Source organism: Podarcis muralis, chromosome 10 (genome assembly GCF_964188315.1).
Source record: "Podarcis muralis chromosome 10, rPodMur119.hap1.1, whole genome shotgun sequence".
Classification (NCBI taxonomy): domain Eukaryota; kingdom Metazoa; phylum Chordata; class Lepidosauria; order Squamata; family Lacertidae; genus Podarcis; species Podarcis muralis.
Window position 1 is genome coordinate 74,650,916 of NC_135664.1, and position 17,571 is coordinate 74,668,486.

The window sequence follows — 17,571 nt, forward strand, 5'->3', positions numbered from 1 at the left end:
AATTCTATGACTCTATTAATCTATCCACCCTGAATCTTCCAACAGTCAGCTGTGATGGAGGTCCATAAGCTCTGGTCTTATGAGAGAGGAAGAAAAACTTCATCTCTGTCGTGCATAATTTTATGGTCTTCTATCGTGTTGCCTCTTCCTCTCCATTTCCCTAAACTGAAGAGTCCCATACCCTGCGACCATTCCTAATTGTGGAGTGTCTCCATCCCTCCCCACTCCCTCCAAATTTGTTTATTTCATTTTACATATTAAAATTTACAGTCATACCACAAGACCTTCCATAAGTACAAGATTCCCACAAATCTCAATACTTCCCTCTTCCCCGGGTTCCATTGTTAAACCTTTTCTACTGCATCTTTTTATAAAAACCCACATTTTTTTAACATCTCCATTGTATCCATAGTTCCTCTTACATTACAAGTTAACACTACAATCCCGCTAACAATTTTAACTGTTTACATTGGTCTCCCAGGTCAATTATAATTTCACCCCATTCGTTATAAAATTTTGGTCTCCCTGATTTCTGATTTTTCTGGTCATTTTTGCCGTTTTGGCATAGTCCAACAATTTGATCTGCTATTTTTCTCTGGTAGGGATTTTGTCTTCTTTCCATCTCTGGGCCAATATAATCTGTGCAGCTTTGGTTGCATACATAAACAATCTTTTCTGTTCCCTTGGGATTTCGGCACCTCAAATTCCTAATAAGAAAGCTTCTGGGTTTTTTGTAAAAATTATTTGAAACATTTCCCCCCCAATTCATTATATATCATTTCCCAGAACGCTTTCATTACCTTGCACATCCACCACATATGATAGAAGGTGCCTTCCTTTTCTTTACATTTCCAACAGATATTTGTACCTGTATTGTTCATTTTTCCTAATTTACTGGGAGTTAAATACCAATGGTACATCATTTTCATATCATTTCCTTTCAACGTACAACATGCCCTAAATTTCAAATTGTGTCTCCATAATTTCTCCCATGATGAAAGCTGTATATTATACCCCAAATCTCTTGCCCAGTGTATCTGTCCCTTCCCAGTCCCAGCGGGTACCAGACACAACAACAATAATATATTTGTACCCCGCCCATCTGCCTGGGTTTCCCCAGCCACTCTGGGCGGCTTCCAACAAACACCAAAAATAAACTAAAATGTCACACATTAAAAACTTCCCTGAACAGAGCTGCCTTCAGATGTCTTCTGAATGTCAGGTAGTTGTTTATCTCTTTGACATCTGATGGGAGGGCGTTCCACAGGGCGGGCACCACTACCGAGAAGGCCCTCTGCCTGGTTCCCTGTAGCTTTGCTTCTCGCAGGGAGGGAACCGCCAGAAGGCCCTCGGAGCTGGACCTCAGTGTCCGGGCTGGATGATGGGGGTGGAGACGCTCCTTCATGTCTACTGGGCCGAGGCCATTTAGGGCTTTAAAGCTCAACACCAACACTTTGAATTGTGCTTGGAAACTTACTGGGAGCCAGTATAGGTCTTTCAAGACCGGTGTTATGTGGTCTCGGCAGCCGCTCCCAGTCCCCAGTCTAGCTGCCGCATTCTGGATTAGTTGCAGTTTCTGGGTCACCTTCAAAGGTAGCCCCACATAGAGCGCATTGCAGTAGTCCAAGTGGGAGATAACTAGAGCATGCACTACTCTGGTGAGACAGTCTGCGGGCAGGGAGGGTCTCATCCTGCGTACCAGATGGAGCTGGTAGACAGCTGCCCTGGACACAGAATTGACCTGTGCCTCCATGGACAGCTGTGAGTCCAAAATGACTCCCAGGCTGCGCACCTGGTCCTTAAGGGGCACAGTTACCCCATTCAGGACCAGGGAGTTGTTCTCCTGAACATACCCCACAAGTCACCGGAGGTTTAGGATCAGAGTTCTCCTAGAAGGGCTACCTGGTAGAAGTTTATAAATCATGTGTAGCATTGAGAAAGTAGATGGAGAAAAGCTTTTCTCCTGCTCTCATAAGACTAGAACTCATGAGCTCTCCAGGGTTTCTAACTGGCAGGGATCTGACGTTTTCCTTTCTGGGGGCTGATTCTCACCTTTCAGCACATCCAGTCTCTCTCCAGACATGCATCACTTCCGAGGTTGAACCTGCCGATGACTCATGGCTGCTTCATCAAAAGTGCAGCCTTCTTGCCCATCACTCATCATCCAAAACCCCCACAACCCTTCAGAAATTAGAACCAGCAGCTTGCAAAACCAGCTGCAAAATGATGCAAAGCAGTTTTCTAAATATATGTATATATATGGCATGCAATTGGACAATGAAACTGCTATGCAATTCAAGAAGAGCAGCATTTGGTCTAAGCTGGAAGCCAGACTGGAGGTCACGAGCCCAAAGGGAGCTACTGGGCCAGGACAGAGAAGACAAAACTGGGTTGCAGGTTGTTGTGGGATCAACACCATTGCCAGAGTCAGATTTAGGGTGGTGTGGGTGCTTCTGCCTCACAGGACGCCAAGCCGAGGGGGGGGGGAGGCAAAATTGAGACAACTCATATGTGAGAAGATCCATTTGGGGACGCCAAATATTGGACTTGCACACCGTATTACGAAAGATTGCTCAAATTGGTCCATGCCATTGCTTGATTAACCGTGTGCAACCCCTGCTTTGCCGCCGAACCGGCATTTTGCCTCTGTGCTACACCGATCTGAGCATTAAAAGTTTTTTGGTAGGAACAGCAACCTGAGTTCCAAGTTCTTCATGGAGTGGGAACCAGGACAGGTCCAGGGCATCAGGGACTCTGCCAGCCATCCTAGTGGAAGTCAGCTGAGCCCCAGGGCAAGACAGTCTTTGGAACTGGGGCTTGTCAGAAGGTCTCAGGCTTTAGGGTTTTTTTGTTTGCCTGGTCTGGGTCAAAGCTAAATCTGCACAGCGCCAATTGGCTGCCCTTTCTGTCAATTACAAAGCTGCCTTGCCTCTACTTTGAGCCGGCAGTCCATAGCACTGATTGGCCAGCCCTCATGTCAATCACAAAGGCATCCTCCCTTCACCCAACAGTTTTCAAAGTGTTTGGAAACAGTGAAAAACTATGAACAAAACAAACATTTCATCAGATAGACGTATCGGGCACTCAAGTGATTGAGAAGGATTAAAACGAAAAAGGGACACCAAAGATCCAAAAGGATCTCTCCAAATTGGAGAAACAGGCATTTGAATCAGAGAATCCTAGAGTTGGAAGGGACCCTGAGTCCTGTGCAATGCAGAAATCTTGCCCATAGCCATTCCTAGGCTCGAACCACCAACCTTTGGGTTAACAGCCAGACTCACCGAGGCAAAAAGTAATCATCCAATTTTGCATATAAACTTATGGGGTTGGCAGTGACCGATGAGGACTAGCATCTTGGGGGTCATCGACAATGCTTTTGGTAGAAGACCGATAGCTTTTGGTGCTAACTCAGTGGCTGCACGGGAATTTAACATTTTAGTCAAGAATGGGAAATATTTTAGTCCAGAGCGGGAAACGTCGTTGGACCCCAGCTCCAGCCAGGCTGGCCAGTGGTCAAAATGATGGGAGCTGCAGTTCCACAACGTCTGGAGGGGATCCCCTCCCCCAGGTTCACCATCCCTGGTTTAAGTTCATAAATTCGGCAAGAGTTCCCAAAAGCCCCCTGGATCCACTCCTTTTTAACCTCTGTTGCAGGTGGTTCTTCACAGAATTGTAGAGTTCCTGCAGTCCTTCGGTTGTGCTAATCTCTTTATCATATTTTGCCATTACAACCATCTCAGATCATTTGCTGGGCTCTTCTGCCTTATTTAGCTCCTTCTCTTACCCACTCCGCGTTGCCTCTCTGGATGGTTTCCTGCTTCTGAGGCACTTGCTATTTGTTTTCAGATTTGTGCTCCTCCTTTCTTCCCCGTAAAGCGTTTGCGCTCTTTCCTCTGCTCACTGGGGCAAGACATTCCCTTTTCAAAGGCAGCTTCGCCTCCCTCCCTCGCCTCTCGCCCTCCTGGACCCCTTTCTTCTCCACGACGCACCTTTTAGCCGGAGCCTCTTTCTTCGCGTTAACTGAGACCTTCAAAGGATGCTAAACGCCTTTTGAGAGGCGCATTTCCTTTGCAGGCAGCCATGCTGTGGAACAATTCTAGCCTTTAGAAATATTTTCAACCACTTCATACGGCACAGGAATCAGGGCTCCTCCAGTCGACCTCATTATTCAGCATCCGTCCCGATTCCTTTGCACAAGGCTTGTGCGGAGGGTAGATCACAGCCAGCCTTTATCAAACATTTATTCCGATTTGCTTGCAGGGAGGTTACATGCCAACAAGCAACCATCCTGATTTGCTTACAGGGTTTTAAAACAGCATCCTGTTCATCATTTGATCATCGCCCACTTTTCAATGTCCCTTCCCTAATCACTAAAGGTCCATTTGTTGTTGTTTAAGTGGGTGTGCGGTCCTGGGGGGGTTACCGTGCGGCGTGGTCTGAGTCCGGTCCTAGGTCGAGGGTAAGGAGGCTGTCCGTCAAGGGCGAAGCGGGGTCCAAGGCAAGGAGCTGGGCGTGGTCAGGAACTCTGGAAGAGCAGGACAGGGTGCTGGCAGGAACAGGTTACCATTGAAGTTGGTCCCACAACCTGGGACTGGGCTGACTGGCCTTTATCTCCTCTGAGGCATAGGGCGGCCCCGGCCCACAGGTGACTCACCTCTCCTGGCCTTAAGGCGAGTACTCCTCCTGTGAGAATTTAGTTCCCTCCGCCTCTCTGCCCTGAGCCTCTGCAGCTCCGGAGAGGCTGGAGGGTTACTGGACCCAGAGGCAACTTCACCTTCCCCTGACAGGGCTGGGAGAGGAGCACCTGCAGGCAATGGGTCCTCCATCACCTCTGGAGCCAGAGCGGATTAAGCTGGTGTCTGCTCCTGAGGATCCGGCACAGGTGAGGGCCCTTCAGGTTCAAGCCCCTGCCCTAGCTCAGCTGGCCCTGGAGGCGGGGATTCCTGTGCAGGCTGGGATTCCTCAGGTTCAGCCTCTGAATCGGATTCCCAGGCCATCACAGTGGGTTTGTTGCAGTTGGTCAACAGAGCTCTGTAATCCAGTTGTGTTGCAGAAATCTAAATTTCTGGAATGCCCTTCATTTGCTCCTTGCAAATCCTGAGAGCCTGAATGTGACCTTAGGCTGAAAGTAGTATCTTTGATGCGGGAGGTGCTGTGGTCTAAACCACTGAGCCTTGGGCTTGCCAATCAGAAGGTCGGCGGTTCGAATCCCCGCAATGGGGTGAGCTCCTGTTGCCCGGTCCCTGCTCCTGCCAACCTAGCAGTTCGAAAGAACATCAAAGTGCAAGTAGATAAATAGGTACCACTCCCGCGGGAAGGTAAACGGTGGCCAGAAGCAGCTTAGTCATGCTTGCCACATGACCCGGAAGCTGCACACCAGCTCCCTCGGCCAGTAAAGCGAGATGAGTGCCGCAACCCCAGAGTCAGCCATGACTGGACCTAATGGTCAGGGGTACCTTTACCTAATATCTTTGAATTTCCCCTAAATCCCACCCTGGCCAAAATAAGTTTGTTACATGGCTACCTTCCAGCCACCATGGAGGCAGATTTTAGCAATTAAGTTAGATACTTTCCTTGAAGTAGCAACAGTTTCATTTTTGGATTCTTTAAGACCGTGATGGAAGCCATCGGGTGGGTGTCTAAATGGTTCTGACAGCCAGTGTTCCTTGGACAGACTCCAGAACATCTGCGTTTCTCAACATGCTTTAACACCAGAACTTGTGGACATGTAATGAAGCTGAATGCTGGAAGGTTCGGGACAGATAAAAAAAAGTCCTTCATGCAGTGCATAGTTTATTTTATTTTATTTGTGCTTTTCATGTTCATACATTTCACTAATTTTACAATCATTTTAACACCTCAAATCTTGACTTCCTTCCCCCTCTTTCTGCAGTTCCTTAAATTTATTTTTAATATCTTCTGCATATCCAAATTAACTTAATTTGTTCATTTATTCATCTGCTTTAATTATATACTCTTATAAAACTGCAGGTTATCATAATAACTCTGCCAATGTTCTTATCTGTTTGCAATTTATCTGTAAATATTCAACAAACCATTTCCCTTCTTTTATAAAAAGTTTGTTATCTTGATTTCTTGTTCTTCTGGTAAGTTTTGCCATTACTTTATATTCCCTAAGTTTTTGTATCCATTCTTCCTTTGCTGGGACTTCTGCTTCTTTCCATTTGGGGGGAGTAGCATTCTTGCCGCTGTAGCAGCATACATGAATAAGTTTCTATACAGTTTAGGTAGTTCTGCCCCTATAATGCTCAAAAGAAAAGCTTCTGGTTGTTGTTTTTTTACAAACATTATTTTAAACATCCTTTTAATTTCATTATATATCATTTCCCAGTAAGCTTTAACCTTAATATAGTCCATAGTTTAACACAGGAGGCAGGGATGGTCACCAACTTGGGTTTTACAATTTAAGATTCAACACAATCATCATAAACACAATACAAAGAATACAAATATTCCGATTGATATTTTTTATAAAAAAAACACCCAACCCAAACACATAAAAGATGAACGATAAAATTCTTGCTTAACAATAATAATGATAATACGGTCATACCTTGGAAATCAAACGGGCAATCCGTTCCGGAAGTTCATTTGACTTCCAAAACATTTGGAAACCAAAGCACAACTTCCGATTGGCTGCAGGAAGCTCCCACAACCAATTGGAAGCCCCGTCAGACGTTTGGCTTCCAAAAAAACCCGTTGAGAAACCGAAACACTCACTTCTGGGTTTTGATCGTTCAGGAGCTGATTTGTTCAGGAGCCAAGGCGTTCGAGATCCAAGGTACAACTGTAACAACAACTGCCTCTTCCATTTAAGTGGGAAACATTGAAATAATAAATGTAAAAGACCTTCTCTTTCGTGTTGGCCTTGACTGTGGCTAGGAAGCTGCCTGGCAGCTGAGTAAACTGTGGCCTGGGAACATTTTGCAGTCTCCAGGAATCGCTCGCTGGCCCTTGTCTCTTCTCCTCCCCACATTTGGACGTGCAAATCCCAGCTTCCTCCCCTCTGACCGAGGGTCTCTCTTCGTTTCAGCGGAGACTCCGATCGAGGAGTTCACCCCGACGCCCGCATTCCCGGCTCTCCAATACCTGGAGTCCGTGGACGTGGAAGGTGTGGCCTGGCGAGCAGGACTTCGCACGGGAGACTTCCTGATTGAGGTGAGTCCCGGAAGAGCGTGGCCGGCAAAGGAGGAGGGTCAAATCTGCCCGCCGTGGGAACTGGGGTTCTCCTCTGCGCTAGATAAAGGAGCTCTTTATTTATTGCGTTTATCTGTTACATTTCTGCTAACGGGAAAATCCGAGGGCTCCCTTGGACAAAAACAAAGACACCAACCAGGATTACTTGGAGCAAAACAGCAGCCTGTAGGCTTGGCCTTTATTGATCTGTTGCAACAGGGTGCTCCCCTCACTTGCAGGAGAGAGGAAGGACCCAGAAAAATGGTGTGCAAGGCCTTATAAAGACTTTTGAAATTGCCACCCTGTAGATCAAGACCACCCCCAGAAACATCATACACACATCACAGAAGGGGTGTAACCTAAGACCATCCCTCAGATACATCACACCTACATCACAGAAAAGGCGGTCTAAGAAATTTGAATATTGTTTTTCTCCTGTTGTTGTTTATCTCCTGTATGGCAGGTTACTTGATTGGATTGCCTGGGGAGCCCGGCCATTCTTTTGTAGTGATAAATACTTAGTTCCTGGGCCAGGTCACAGGCTCACACCCTATTCAAACACAGACATACCCTTAAGATAGGATTTGTGAAGGAAAAGACGATGGGGAGGCTTTTCCAGTTTGACCTTGCAGAGAAAACATTTGCTCAGTTTAGGAATCAAAATGGTTCCAGGTTGGCCTTCCTGTGCTGATCTATGTATGTGCTTGGTTGGTACACTTATGAACATTGTCATATATCGAAGACCATAAAATTCCTATCACAATTTCTATGCCACCTTTCCCCCCAAGGAGCAAAGATTGGAGTAAATGGTTCTCATCCTTGTTTCATTCTCATGACAGCCCTGTGAGGTAGGTTAGGCTGAGAGATGGGGACTGGCCCAAGGTCACCCAGGGCCTGAGTGGGGATTTGAACCACAGTTTCGCAGGTCCTAGTCTGACACACTGACCACTACACCCCACTGGTTGTATCAGAAACATCAGCGCAGTGTGCCTTCTTACATTTCGCATGCCGGTTGCTTGGGGATCAACTGCTCTCTTGCATTGCTCCTGCCTGATCCCTGCGGTCCACAGTCCCTCCAGGGGTGTTGCTTTTTGCAGAAGTGCCTGGTTTTTATGTCAGTGTAAATCAAACTAAACTAAAACTTACTGTAAATGTGTAAACATGCTGGTACCAAGAGAGCCAATAATAGCCACTTGCCTTCTGCACTGGTCTTGACGCTGCAGTACTGGGAGCTAAAGGGGAGCAGGTGGTGCTGTGGTCTACACCACTGAGCCTCTTGGGCTTGCTGATCGGAAGGTTGGCGGTTTGAATCCCTGCTCCCATTGCTCTGTCCCAGCTCCTGCCAGCCTAGCAGTTCGAAAGCACGCCAGTGCAAGTAGATAAATACCGTAGATTCTTGCGTATTAGGCGACTGGGCGTATAAGACAAACCCCAACTTTTGCTGTTCAGTTTTAGAGTTTTAGAGTTCTAGAGTTTGAGCGCCACCAGGGGCAGAGCGTGCACCCCTCCGCTGCCTCTGCCATCGCAGCAGCAGCCCAAGGCAAGGCGTTTGGCGGGTGGGTGGGTGAGCACCATGCTCGGAAGGATTTTCGTGTCCCCTTCTGTGGGGAGGGAGGAGGAGCGACAGCAGAAGGGGCGCCTCTGCTCACCGGCTCCCTCTCCTCCTTCCCAATGCGTATACCTGGCGTATAAGACGACCCCCGACTTTTGGGGAGATTTTCCAGGGATAAAAAGTCGTCTTGCACGCCGGAACATACGGTAGGTACAGCTCCGGCTGGAAGGTAAATGGCGTTTTCGTGCACTCTGGCTTACATCACTGTGTCCCGTTGCACCAGAAGTGGTTTAGTCCTGCTGGCCCCATGACCTGGAAAGCTGTCTGTGGACAAACGCTGGCTCCCTTGGCCTGATGTGAAATGAGTGCCGCAACCCCATAGTCTCCTTGACTGGATTTAACCGTCCAGGGGTCCTTTACCCTTTTTTACCTTTTTACTGGGAGCCACCACCTGCAACCAAGGTGTGCCTTGCCGCATGTGCCTTGTTTGGGGAGGCAATCTATTGGTCAATCCCTGGGAAAATTAGTCAGATTACGTTCGATTGCTGGCTCCTCCATCCGGCCCCACCCCCTTGCCCCGCCCTCTAGATCGCTAGAACGAAAGGCGGAAGCCTCGCTGACAGTTTCATTAGCCATCTGTCAGTGAGCGGTTTTTCGTCCCCTAAGAAAAGCTCAACAACTTTGACCTGAACCCCCAGAAAATGGGGTAGATCACTGCCAGTTTTTTAATGTGTGAGTAGAGTTCACAGTCTCTTGGAAGTTGGCTGTCCCTGGACTAGACGGTCCGTAGGGACTCTTCCAACTCTGAAGTCCATTGGTTCTTTGACAAACAATGGCTTAGCTCTTGATATTGCAGCACCAGCAGTGGGGAATGAGTGACAGCTGCCACCATTTCTCTCTGGGCGCCAGCATGCCTTCTTCTTCATGGCAAGTCACAGTTTGGATGACGCTTACGTGCGATCAGGCCACTGTGCTCTGCTGTTCTCTGTCCTTGAGGCCAAATTCCAGATTTCCTGAAGCATCAAGCTTGTTCAGTCATGCTGCCACAATGGAGAAGGCCCCTGTTTTTTAAGGAGTTGGGTGGAAAAATGCTTCTGTTTACAAGACAAATGCACAGTTGTAAGGTTCTGCACTTAGGCAGGAAGGAACAGCTGCACAAATATGAGATGGGAGGCTAACACTTTTCTAGACTGCATCAACAGAAGTCTAGTGTCAAGGGAAGTCATTGCACTACTCTGTTCTGCCTTGGTCAAGAGTCCTGCATCCAATTCTGGGCTCCACAATTTAACAAGGATGTTGACAAGCTGGAAGGTGTGCAGAGGAGGGCAACCAAGATGTCCAAGGGTCTGGAAATCAAGCCTTATGGGGAACGGTTGGGGGATTTGGGTATGTTTAACTGGAAAAGAGGAGATATGAGATCCACCTTCAGATATCTCAAGGGCTGTCACATGGAAGAGGGAGCCAGCAATTTTTCTCTTGCTCTGAAGAGTGGGACACGAACCAATGGCTTCAAACAACAAGAAAGGCGATTCGGACTAAACACCAGGTCAAACTTTCTGATGGCAAGTGGAAGGGTGTTGGAGTCTCCTTCGTTGGAGGTTTCTAAGTAGAGGTGGAATGAGCTGTCGCTTCTTCACCTGTGACTCCTGCATTTCAAGGAGTTGAACTCCTTGACCCTTTGGATCCCTTCCAGCCCTTCTGTGATTCTACAGTTCTATGAAAATCTTCCATAGGTGTCGCCATGCTTGTCTGTTGCAAGTGGACTCTCATCCATGAATCAATGTGCTAGCATTAGGGTACTCCAGAATGTCCTGTAGTTTAGAAAGGCTTGCAGTGTTGGAACCTTGCTGCTCTGCCTATTGCAGATTTAAAAACTTTTTGTTGTTTTAGGATTTGGCAAGTGGTTGTTTTGAGTCCTTAATGCATGTGTTTGTGTTTTTAAGTACGCCTGTACAAATATTTAACAACAGTAGGGGTAGTTGTGACAGTAAAGTGGTACCTTGGTTCTCAAATGCTTCGGTACTCAAACACCTTGGTTCCCAAACACCGAAAACCCGGCAGTAAGTGTTCTGGTTTTCGAACATTTTTTGGAAGCAGAATGTCTGCTGCGGTTGTTGGCTATTGTTTCCAGGGCACCTGCACCAATCAGAAGGTGTGCCTTGGTTTTCGAACATTTTGGAAGTCAAACGGACTTCCAGAACAGGTTAAGTTTGGCACTTTTGTTTTTGCTCTCTTATTTATTTTATAGGATAGTACATTGATTATTGCTTTCATTTTATGAATCAATATGCTTTTATTTTATGAATCAACAGTCTCATTAAAGAGTAAAATTCATGTTAAACGACTTTTTTTAGGGGTTGTTTTTAAAAGTCTGGAACGGATTAATCCATTTTGCATTACTTTCTATGGGAATGCGCGCCTTGGTTTTGGAATGCTTTGGTTTTGGAACGGATTAAGTTTGAGAACCAAGATACCACTGTATTGTGAGATGTCATCATCATAGCCATTGCAAACCCCTTTCCCAATCGAAGGAAAAGGTGAGCATCTTTTCGGGCAGTTTAAAAAGCAGACCCTTCCCTCTGCCCTCTTCTCGCACCAGCCTTTACCCTGGGTCCAGCTACACATTTCCTTGCCCCTATGGGGTGGTGAGAGGGGGCTTGCCATGCCCTTTGCCAATGAGTTGTGGGGTGCTTTGGCACTGGGCAGAGGGAGGAAGCTTCAGCCTCTGGAATAAGGAAATGCATCATAGGAAGAAAGGTCACAAAAGGGCAGAAGGAGCTGGTCTGATAACATTTATTTAAAAATCCGTCCTTGCTGCCTGCCTCCTTTGCAACAGGGCCTCCCGAGGCAGCTGGCCATAAGAGGAGATGAACTTGCAATAGACGCACGGTCTGCGCTTGCTTTTGTTTTAAGGGAGTTGGCAGCGGTGAAGATGAACGGTGTTTTATGGTGCCGTTTGTCACTAGCGATGCCACCAGCCGAATCCCAGAAGTGTGGCCGTATTTCACGCATTACTCAACAGCAGCCAGGGAGTGGCTGGCAAGAGGGGGAGTCACGCTTCCCAGCTGGTGGGATGCGCAAAGGCAAAAGTCCAGGGGAGGCAGGCCTGGATCTGGTGGAGCACGAAACTTGTGCATTTCAGTGCATGAAGAAAAGGTCTTCCTCCAGCCCTGTCCTCCTGCAGCTAAGGTCTGTGGGTCATGCATGGAGAAGGGCTCAGGTTCAGTTGTGTGGCGAGTTCCCGCCCCGCCCCCCAGGCAGAAATAATGGCACACGACACAATTATTAAAGTTAATGGGCTTAAAAAGGCCACGACTTCCTTGGTTACAGGTGATGAGCGGTATTGGCTTAGGCATTGGACCTAACCGACCACCATATTTTTCGCTCTGTAAGACGCACCAGACCACAAGACGCACCTAGTTTTTGGAGGGGGAAAACAAGAAAAAAAATATTCTGAATTTCAGAAGCCAGAACAGCAAGAGGGATCGCTGCACAGTGAAAACAGCAATCCCTCTTGCTGTTCTGGCTTCTGGGATAGCTGCGCAGCCTGCATTCGCTCCATAAGACGCACACACATTTCCCCTTACTTTTTAGGAGGAGAAAAAGTGAGTCTTATAGAGCAAAAAATACGGTATATCTGACTCCAGCCCGTCTGCTTGAAGTCCGGGAAGGGTTAACCACCAGTAGGGGGAGTCCTGCTGTTGCACATCAACTAGGAGCTCCCCCGGGGTCACTGATAGGGGGCGTGCCTTAGGCCCTCACCTCCCTAGGCTTCAGACAGGGCCACGCCCCCCAGAATCCTTTAATGGAATACCCTTCCAAATGTGGGCCAGGTGATGGCACTACCTCCCCTCTTCCATCTACAGAGCAATACCAGTGCCTAACCGCCAATACCCAGAAAGTTGTGACGATTTGCTACGAGGTAGGTGAAAACCAAGTGGCTGGTGCCAAGTTGCCAAGAGGAAAAATTCCTACCAGGCCCCTCAACGGCGACCAACCAAGGTCCATAGCAAGGTCAAAGGAAGCAAACCTTCAAGGGCGGGAGGGTGGGAAAACCGGAGCAGCTGGCGAGCGGACAAAGAGGGAGATCCCCGGCTGCGTCCTGCCTTAAATAGGGCAGGCCACACCCCCAGAGCATCCCGATTGGCCAGCCAGAGGGTGACGCAGCTGGGAGTCCCCCAATCGTTCAGGGGCCGGGCTCCCACCCCCTGGGTACGTGAAGGGGCCGTGAAGCCCGCAACCCCACCTCCTCCCTAAGGCAGAAGTGGCTTTCCCAGAAAGAACGGCAGGCACAACTGAGATGCCCCCAAGGGAAACCCTCTATGAGGACCCAAACATATAGCCTTCTTCCCTCCTGTGTTTTTGAGCAACTGATATTCAGAAGCATTTCTGCCTCCGACCACGGAAGCACAGCCATCTTGGCTAGTAGTCATTGGTAACCCTCATTATTATTTTTTTGTACCTTTGCTCTGCACATAGCAGCTAGTGTCAAGGTAATGTGATTTCCCCCTATTACTTGGCTTTGGTCCAGTATACCTGAAGGAACATCTCCACCCCCATCGTTCAGCCCGGACACTGAGGTCCAGATCTAAGTGATTTCTGGCGGTTCCCTCCCTGCAAGAAGTGAAGTTGCTGGGAACCAGGCAGAGGGCCTTCTTGGTGGTGGCTCCTTCCCTGTGGAACGCCCTCCCATCAGATGTCAAGGAAATAAACAACTACCTGACTTTTAGAAGACATCTGAAGGCAGCCCTGTTTAGGGAAGTTTTTAATGTTTGACGTTTTATTGTGTTTTTAATATTCTGTTGGGAGTTGCCCAGAGTGGCTGGGGAAACGCAGCCAGATGGTTGGGGTATGAATAATAAATGATGATGATGATGATGATGATGTGCTGGAGAGAGGAGAGCTTCTGTGTGCTTTGGCATGGCCTCTTCATCACCAGACACCTAGAACTTCCATCCAGGTTTGAGCACTGGGAAATCTCCCTTTGAGTTTTCCCTCTGGCTAGTTAAGTGCCTCTCCTGCCGCATCTTCAGAGTTGGCCAATTCATAGAATCACAGCATCACAGATTTGGAAGGGACCCTGAGGGTCATCTAGTCCAACCCCCCTGCAATGCAGGAATCTCAACTTGATCACACATGACAGATGACATTCACAAAGGCAGCCTCCAAGGAATCCATCGGAGAGGCTGCATTCTCTGACAGCAACTTTATATTTCAGGGTGGCAAAGGGCAAAATCTGGAATTGTCTGCCAGCTGCTCCTCTTTTTGATAATACGGCTCCTCATCGCTACCAGAAAACTTGTTTCTGGATTAGCGACAGAGCTATTAGCACAGCGCTACAAAAGCAAAGGGCTGCGAAGAAACGTCTTCACCACTGACCAGATCAAAGAGAGTCCGAGAATGAAGATTAATTTTGCATTTGTTCAAGCGAAGGCCACTGCAGAGCAGAGCAGCCTCAGAGCTCAAGAATTTTGCTGTTTAACTGTGAGATGTAATGTGGCTTCTAACACAGCAGAGGCGGTCCTTTTGAACCATCATCCCTAGAAAAAGAAGGAAGACTAGTTCTCTGGAATGACACTCTGGTGAGCCTGTTCAGACATGACGCTGGCCACAACCCTGGGTTGGGCAAATGTGGAAGTAAATGAGCACTGGTTTTCCCTCTTCAGAGCGTAGCCATTGTGGCAAGGAGCCACCCAGAGCCCTCTCCTCCTCCTTGAATTTGCCCAGTTCTCTTTTAAAGCCGTTCAAGTGTGCAGCCGTCCCAGTCTCCTGTGGCAGGGAGTTCCACAGGTTAACTATGTGCTTCATAAAGAAGTCCTTTTTTTATCTGTCCTGAATCTTCCAACATTCATCTCCAGCGGGCATCTACCAATTCCAGTGTTAAAAGAGAAGGGTTGTTCAAGCTGCTTTCTCCATGCCAGGCGTAATTTTATAAACTTCTGTTGTGTTGCCTCTTTACTCACCTTTTCTCTAAGCTAAAAAGTCGCCAAAGCCAGTGGCTGTCCCACCATCATGTGCTAGGGAGCGCCATAGCTTAAGCATGTGCTTTGTGAAGAACTCCCTTTCGTTTCTCTTGAGTCTCCTGCCACACAATTTGGCTGAATAATAATAATAATAATTTATACCCTGCCCATCTAGCTGGGTTTCCCCAGCCACTCTGGGCGGCTTTCAGCAGAATATTAAAATACAATGATTCATCAAACATTCAAAACTTCCCTAAGCAGGGCTGCCTTCAGATGTCTTCTAAAAGTCAGGTAGTTGTTTATTTCTTTGACATCTGATGGGAGGGCGTTCCACAGGATGGGTGCCACCACCAAGAAGGCCCTCTGCTTGGTTCCCGGTAACCTCACTTCTCGCAGGGAGGGAACCGCCAGAAAGCCCTCGGTGCTGGGCCTCAGTGTCCGGGCTGAATGATGGGGGTGGAGATGCTCCTTCAGGTATACTGGACCGAGGCCGTTTAGGGCTTTCAAGGTCAGCACCAACACTTTGAATTGTGCTCAGAGGCATACTGGGAGCCAATGTAAGACTTTCAAGATCGGTGTTATGTGGTCTCGGCGATCACCAGTCTAGCTGCCACGTTCTGGATTAGTTGCGGTTTCTGGGTCACCTTCAAAGGTAGCCCCACGTAGAGCGCATTGCAGTAGTCCAAGTGGGAGATAATCTTTAGGTTTGGTATTGGGAGATGGGGAGACCAAGCTAGCATTTTTGCTGTTGTGCCGTATTCTGCAACATGTCCATGAAGCAATTAATGGAGGAGGTTTGACTCTGCAGCCATGGTTCAAGGCAGCCATGATTCTGAATCCCAGTTGGTAGAAGCCACAGGAGGGGACAGTTGCCCTTGTGCTTGAATCCTTCTTGCGGGTTTCCCATAATTTGCATCTGGTTGGCCACTGTGAGATCAGGATGCTGAACTCGATGGACCTGATCCAGATGGTTCTTCTTATGCTCTTATGTCAGAGTTGAGGGATCTGCCAGGACAATTTGGTCTCCACCTTGCCACCCCGGCTGGCAGAACTCCAGCCTGTCTGGGGAGACCCTAAAGAGACCCCCCAAGTGATTTTTGTCCAAGCGCCTTTCATTAAATTTCATCTTTTGTTGCTATTGCTGCTGCTGCTGCCGCCTTCTTTTTAGTGTGCAAAACCGGCTATTTTTGCAAGTCTAATTAAGAGGAATGACATTCAACACTTTTGAGCAAGAATTTCTATTTTGAACCAACATTTCAGTTTTCTGACTGGGGAGAGAAAGGAAGCTGAGGGATGTCATTGGGAGAAGCCGGCATTTGAAGCAAACAGCTTTTGTTTCAGAAACGTTGACTCACCGCAAGCCCACCTCTGTCCCAGACGCTGTGGCCTTCAGGGCTCAGGTGTGCCTTGGGAAGGTTCATCTGGCTAGGTGGTACCTAGCTGGCAGACTCTGGGACTGGCGTGGCACCACTGAGCCCAGCTGGCTCTGAGCACTGGAGCAGCTGGTGCCATATACATTGTGAGCAGTCCCCTCTCTCCGCAGCTGCCACCAGGCCTGCCTCAGTTTCTCCTCTGGTTAAGAGGGCATTCTGAGGCTCAGACCTCCAGAGCCAGGTCCCAGAAGCCACACTGCCATCAACATGCAGGACTCTTAATTAGACAAGAATCTACCGTATTTTCCGCTCCATAAGACACACTTTTTTCCTCCTGAAAAGTAAGGAGAAATGGAGTGAATGCGTGATCCCTGGAGCCGAATTGCCCAGGGCCGTCCTTTTTTTTTTTTTTTTAGAAAAAGGGAAGGGGGTGCTGAAACGAAGCTGCTGAGCAGCTGATCGGAAAGCGATCAGGAGGGAGATAAAGGAAGCTAGCGATAAAGGAGGCTGCCTGGGAAGGGGGAGGTAAAAGTACATGGATCCTCAGGATTTTTGCATTGGGTCACCCCAAATTCACCATGAGATCACATAGCATGTCCATGGCTACAGCCTGCACCAAAAAAATCACGCATCCACTGTTTCGTGGGGCCGCAATGGCACAAAAACATGGTTACAATGCACAGATCCACCTGAATTCTCAGGATTTTTGCATTGGGCTACCCCAAACTCACCGTCAAATCACATGTCTGTGGCCACAGCATGAACCACAAAAATCATACATCCACTGCTTCGTTCAGAATATATATATTTTTTCTTGCTTTCCTCTTCTAAAAACTAGGTGCGTCTTATGGTCAGGTGCGTCTTCTGGAACGAAAAATATGGTAATCACATTGGAAGAAGAAATTTGGTTTATTTAGGGTGGTGGAACAAGGGAAACTTCCAAGCTGCCACTTTTGTGGGGGGTAGGATTCAGTTATAAACCTGCAAATTTAGGCTATGCAGTTAAACGTTGGCTTGGAGCTCTTTGCACAACATGCTCACATCCCTCAAAGGTGGGACTTTTTGCAATGAAGGGGAATTGCGGTGGGAAGTGCGAAAGAACTGCTGCTTAGGTATGCCACAACAGCAGCAAGAATACTCATCGCGAAGTATTGGAAGACACAAGATTTACCCACCAGAGAAGAATGGCACATGAATTTGATGGACTATATGGAACTGGCGGAAATGACTGGCAGAATCCGAGACCAGGGAGGAAGAGTCGGTGGAAGAAGACTGGAAAAAGTTTAAAGACTATTTACAGAAATATTGTAAAATTAATGAATGCTAGAAGAATGTTGGAATGAAGTGATATGGCTTTAGTAGAAATGTTATAAGGAATTAAGTATAAATAGATTAATAGAGTATTAAAGGGAAAATAAGGTTAAAATGTGTTAAGATAATTATAGGATAGAAAACAGGGGAAGGTGGAAAGGAAGTGCTGAAATAA

The 17,571-nt window shown here is 47.6% G+C and overlaps 1 protein-coding gene across 11 annotated transcripts in view; it reads left to right on the forward strand.

The window, feature by feature from the left end:
- The window catches only part of SHANK3 (SH3 and multiple ankyrin repeat domains 3), a 431,788-nt gene that overhangs the window by 350,118 nt on the left and 64,099 nt on the right, over nucleotides 1-17,571 (forward strand). For all 11 annotated transcript variants that reach the window (XR_013394458.1, XR_013394460.1, XR_013394459.1 and 8 more), the window contains one exon: nucleotides 7,055-7,179. Coding sequence is in view for 8 of the 11 variants with exons in the window: in XM_077935409.1 (XP_077791535.1) it covers nucleotides 7,055-7,179 (125 nt within the window). In the remaining 3 variants the exon portion in view is untranslated. The remainder of the gene's footprint in view (nucleotides 1-7,054; nucleotides 7,180-17,571) is intronic.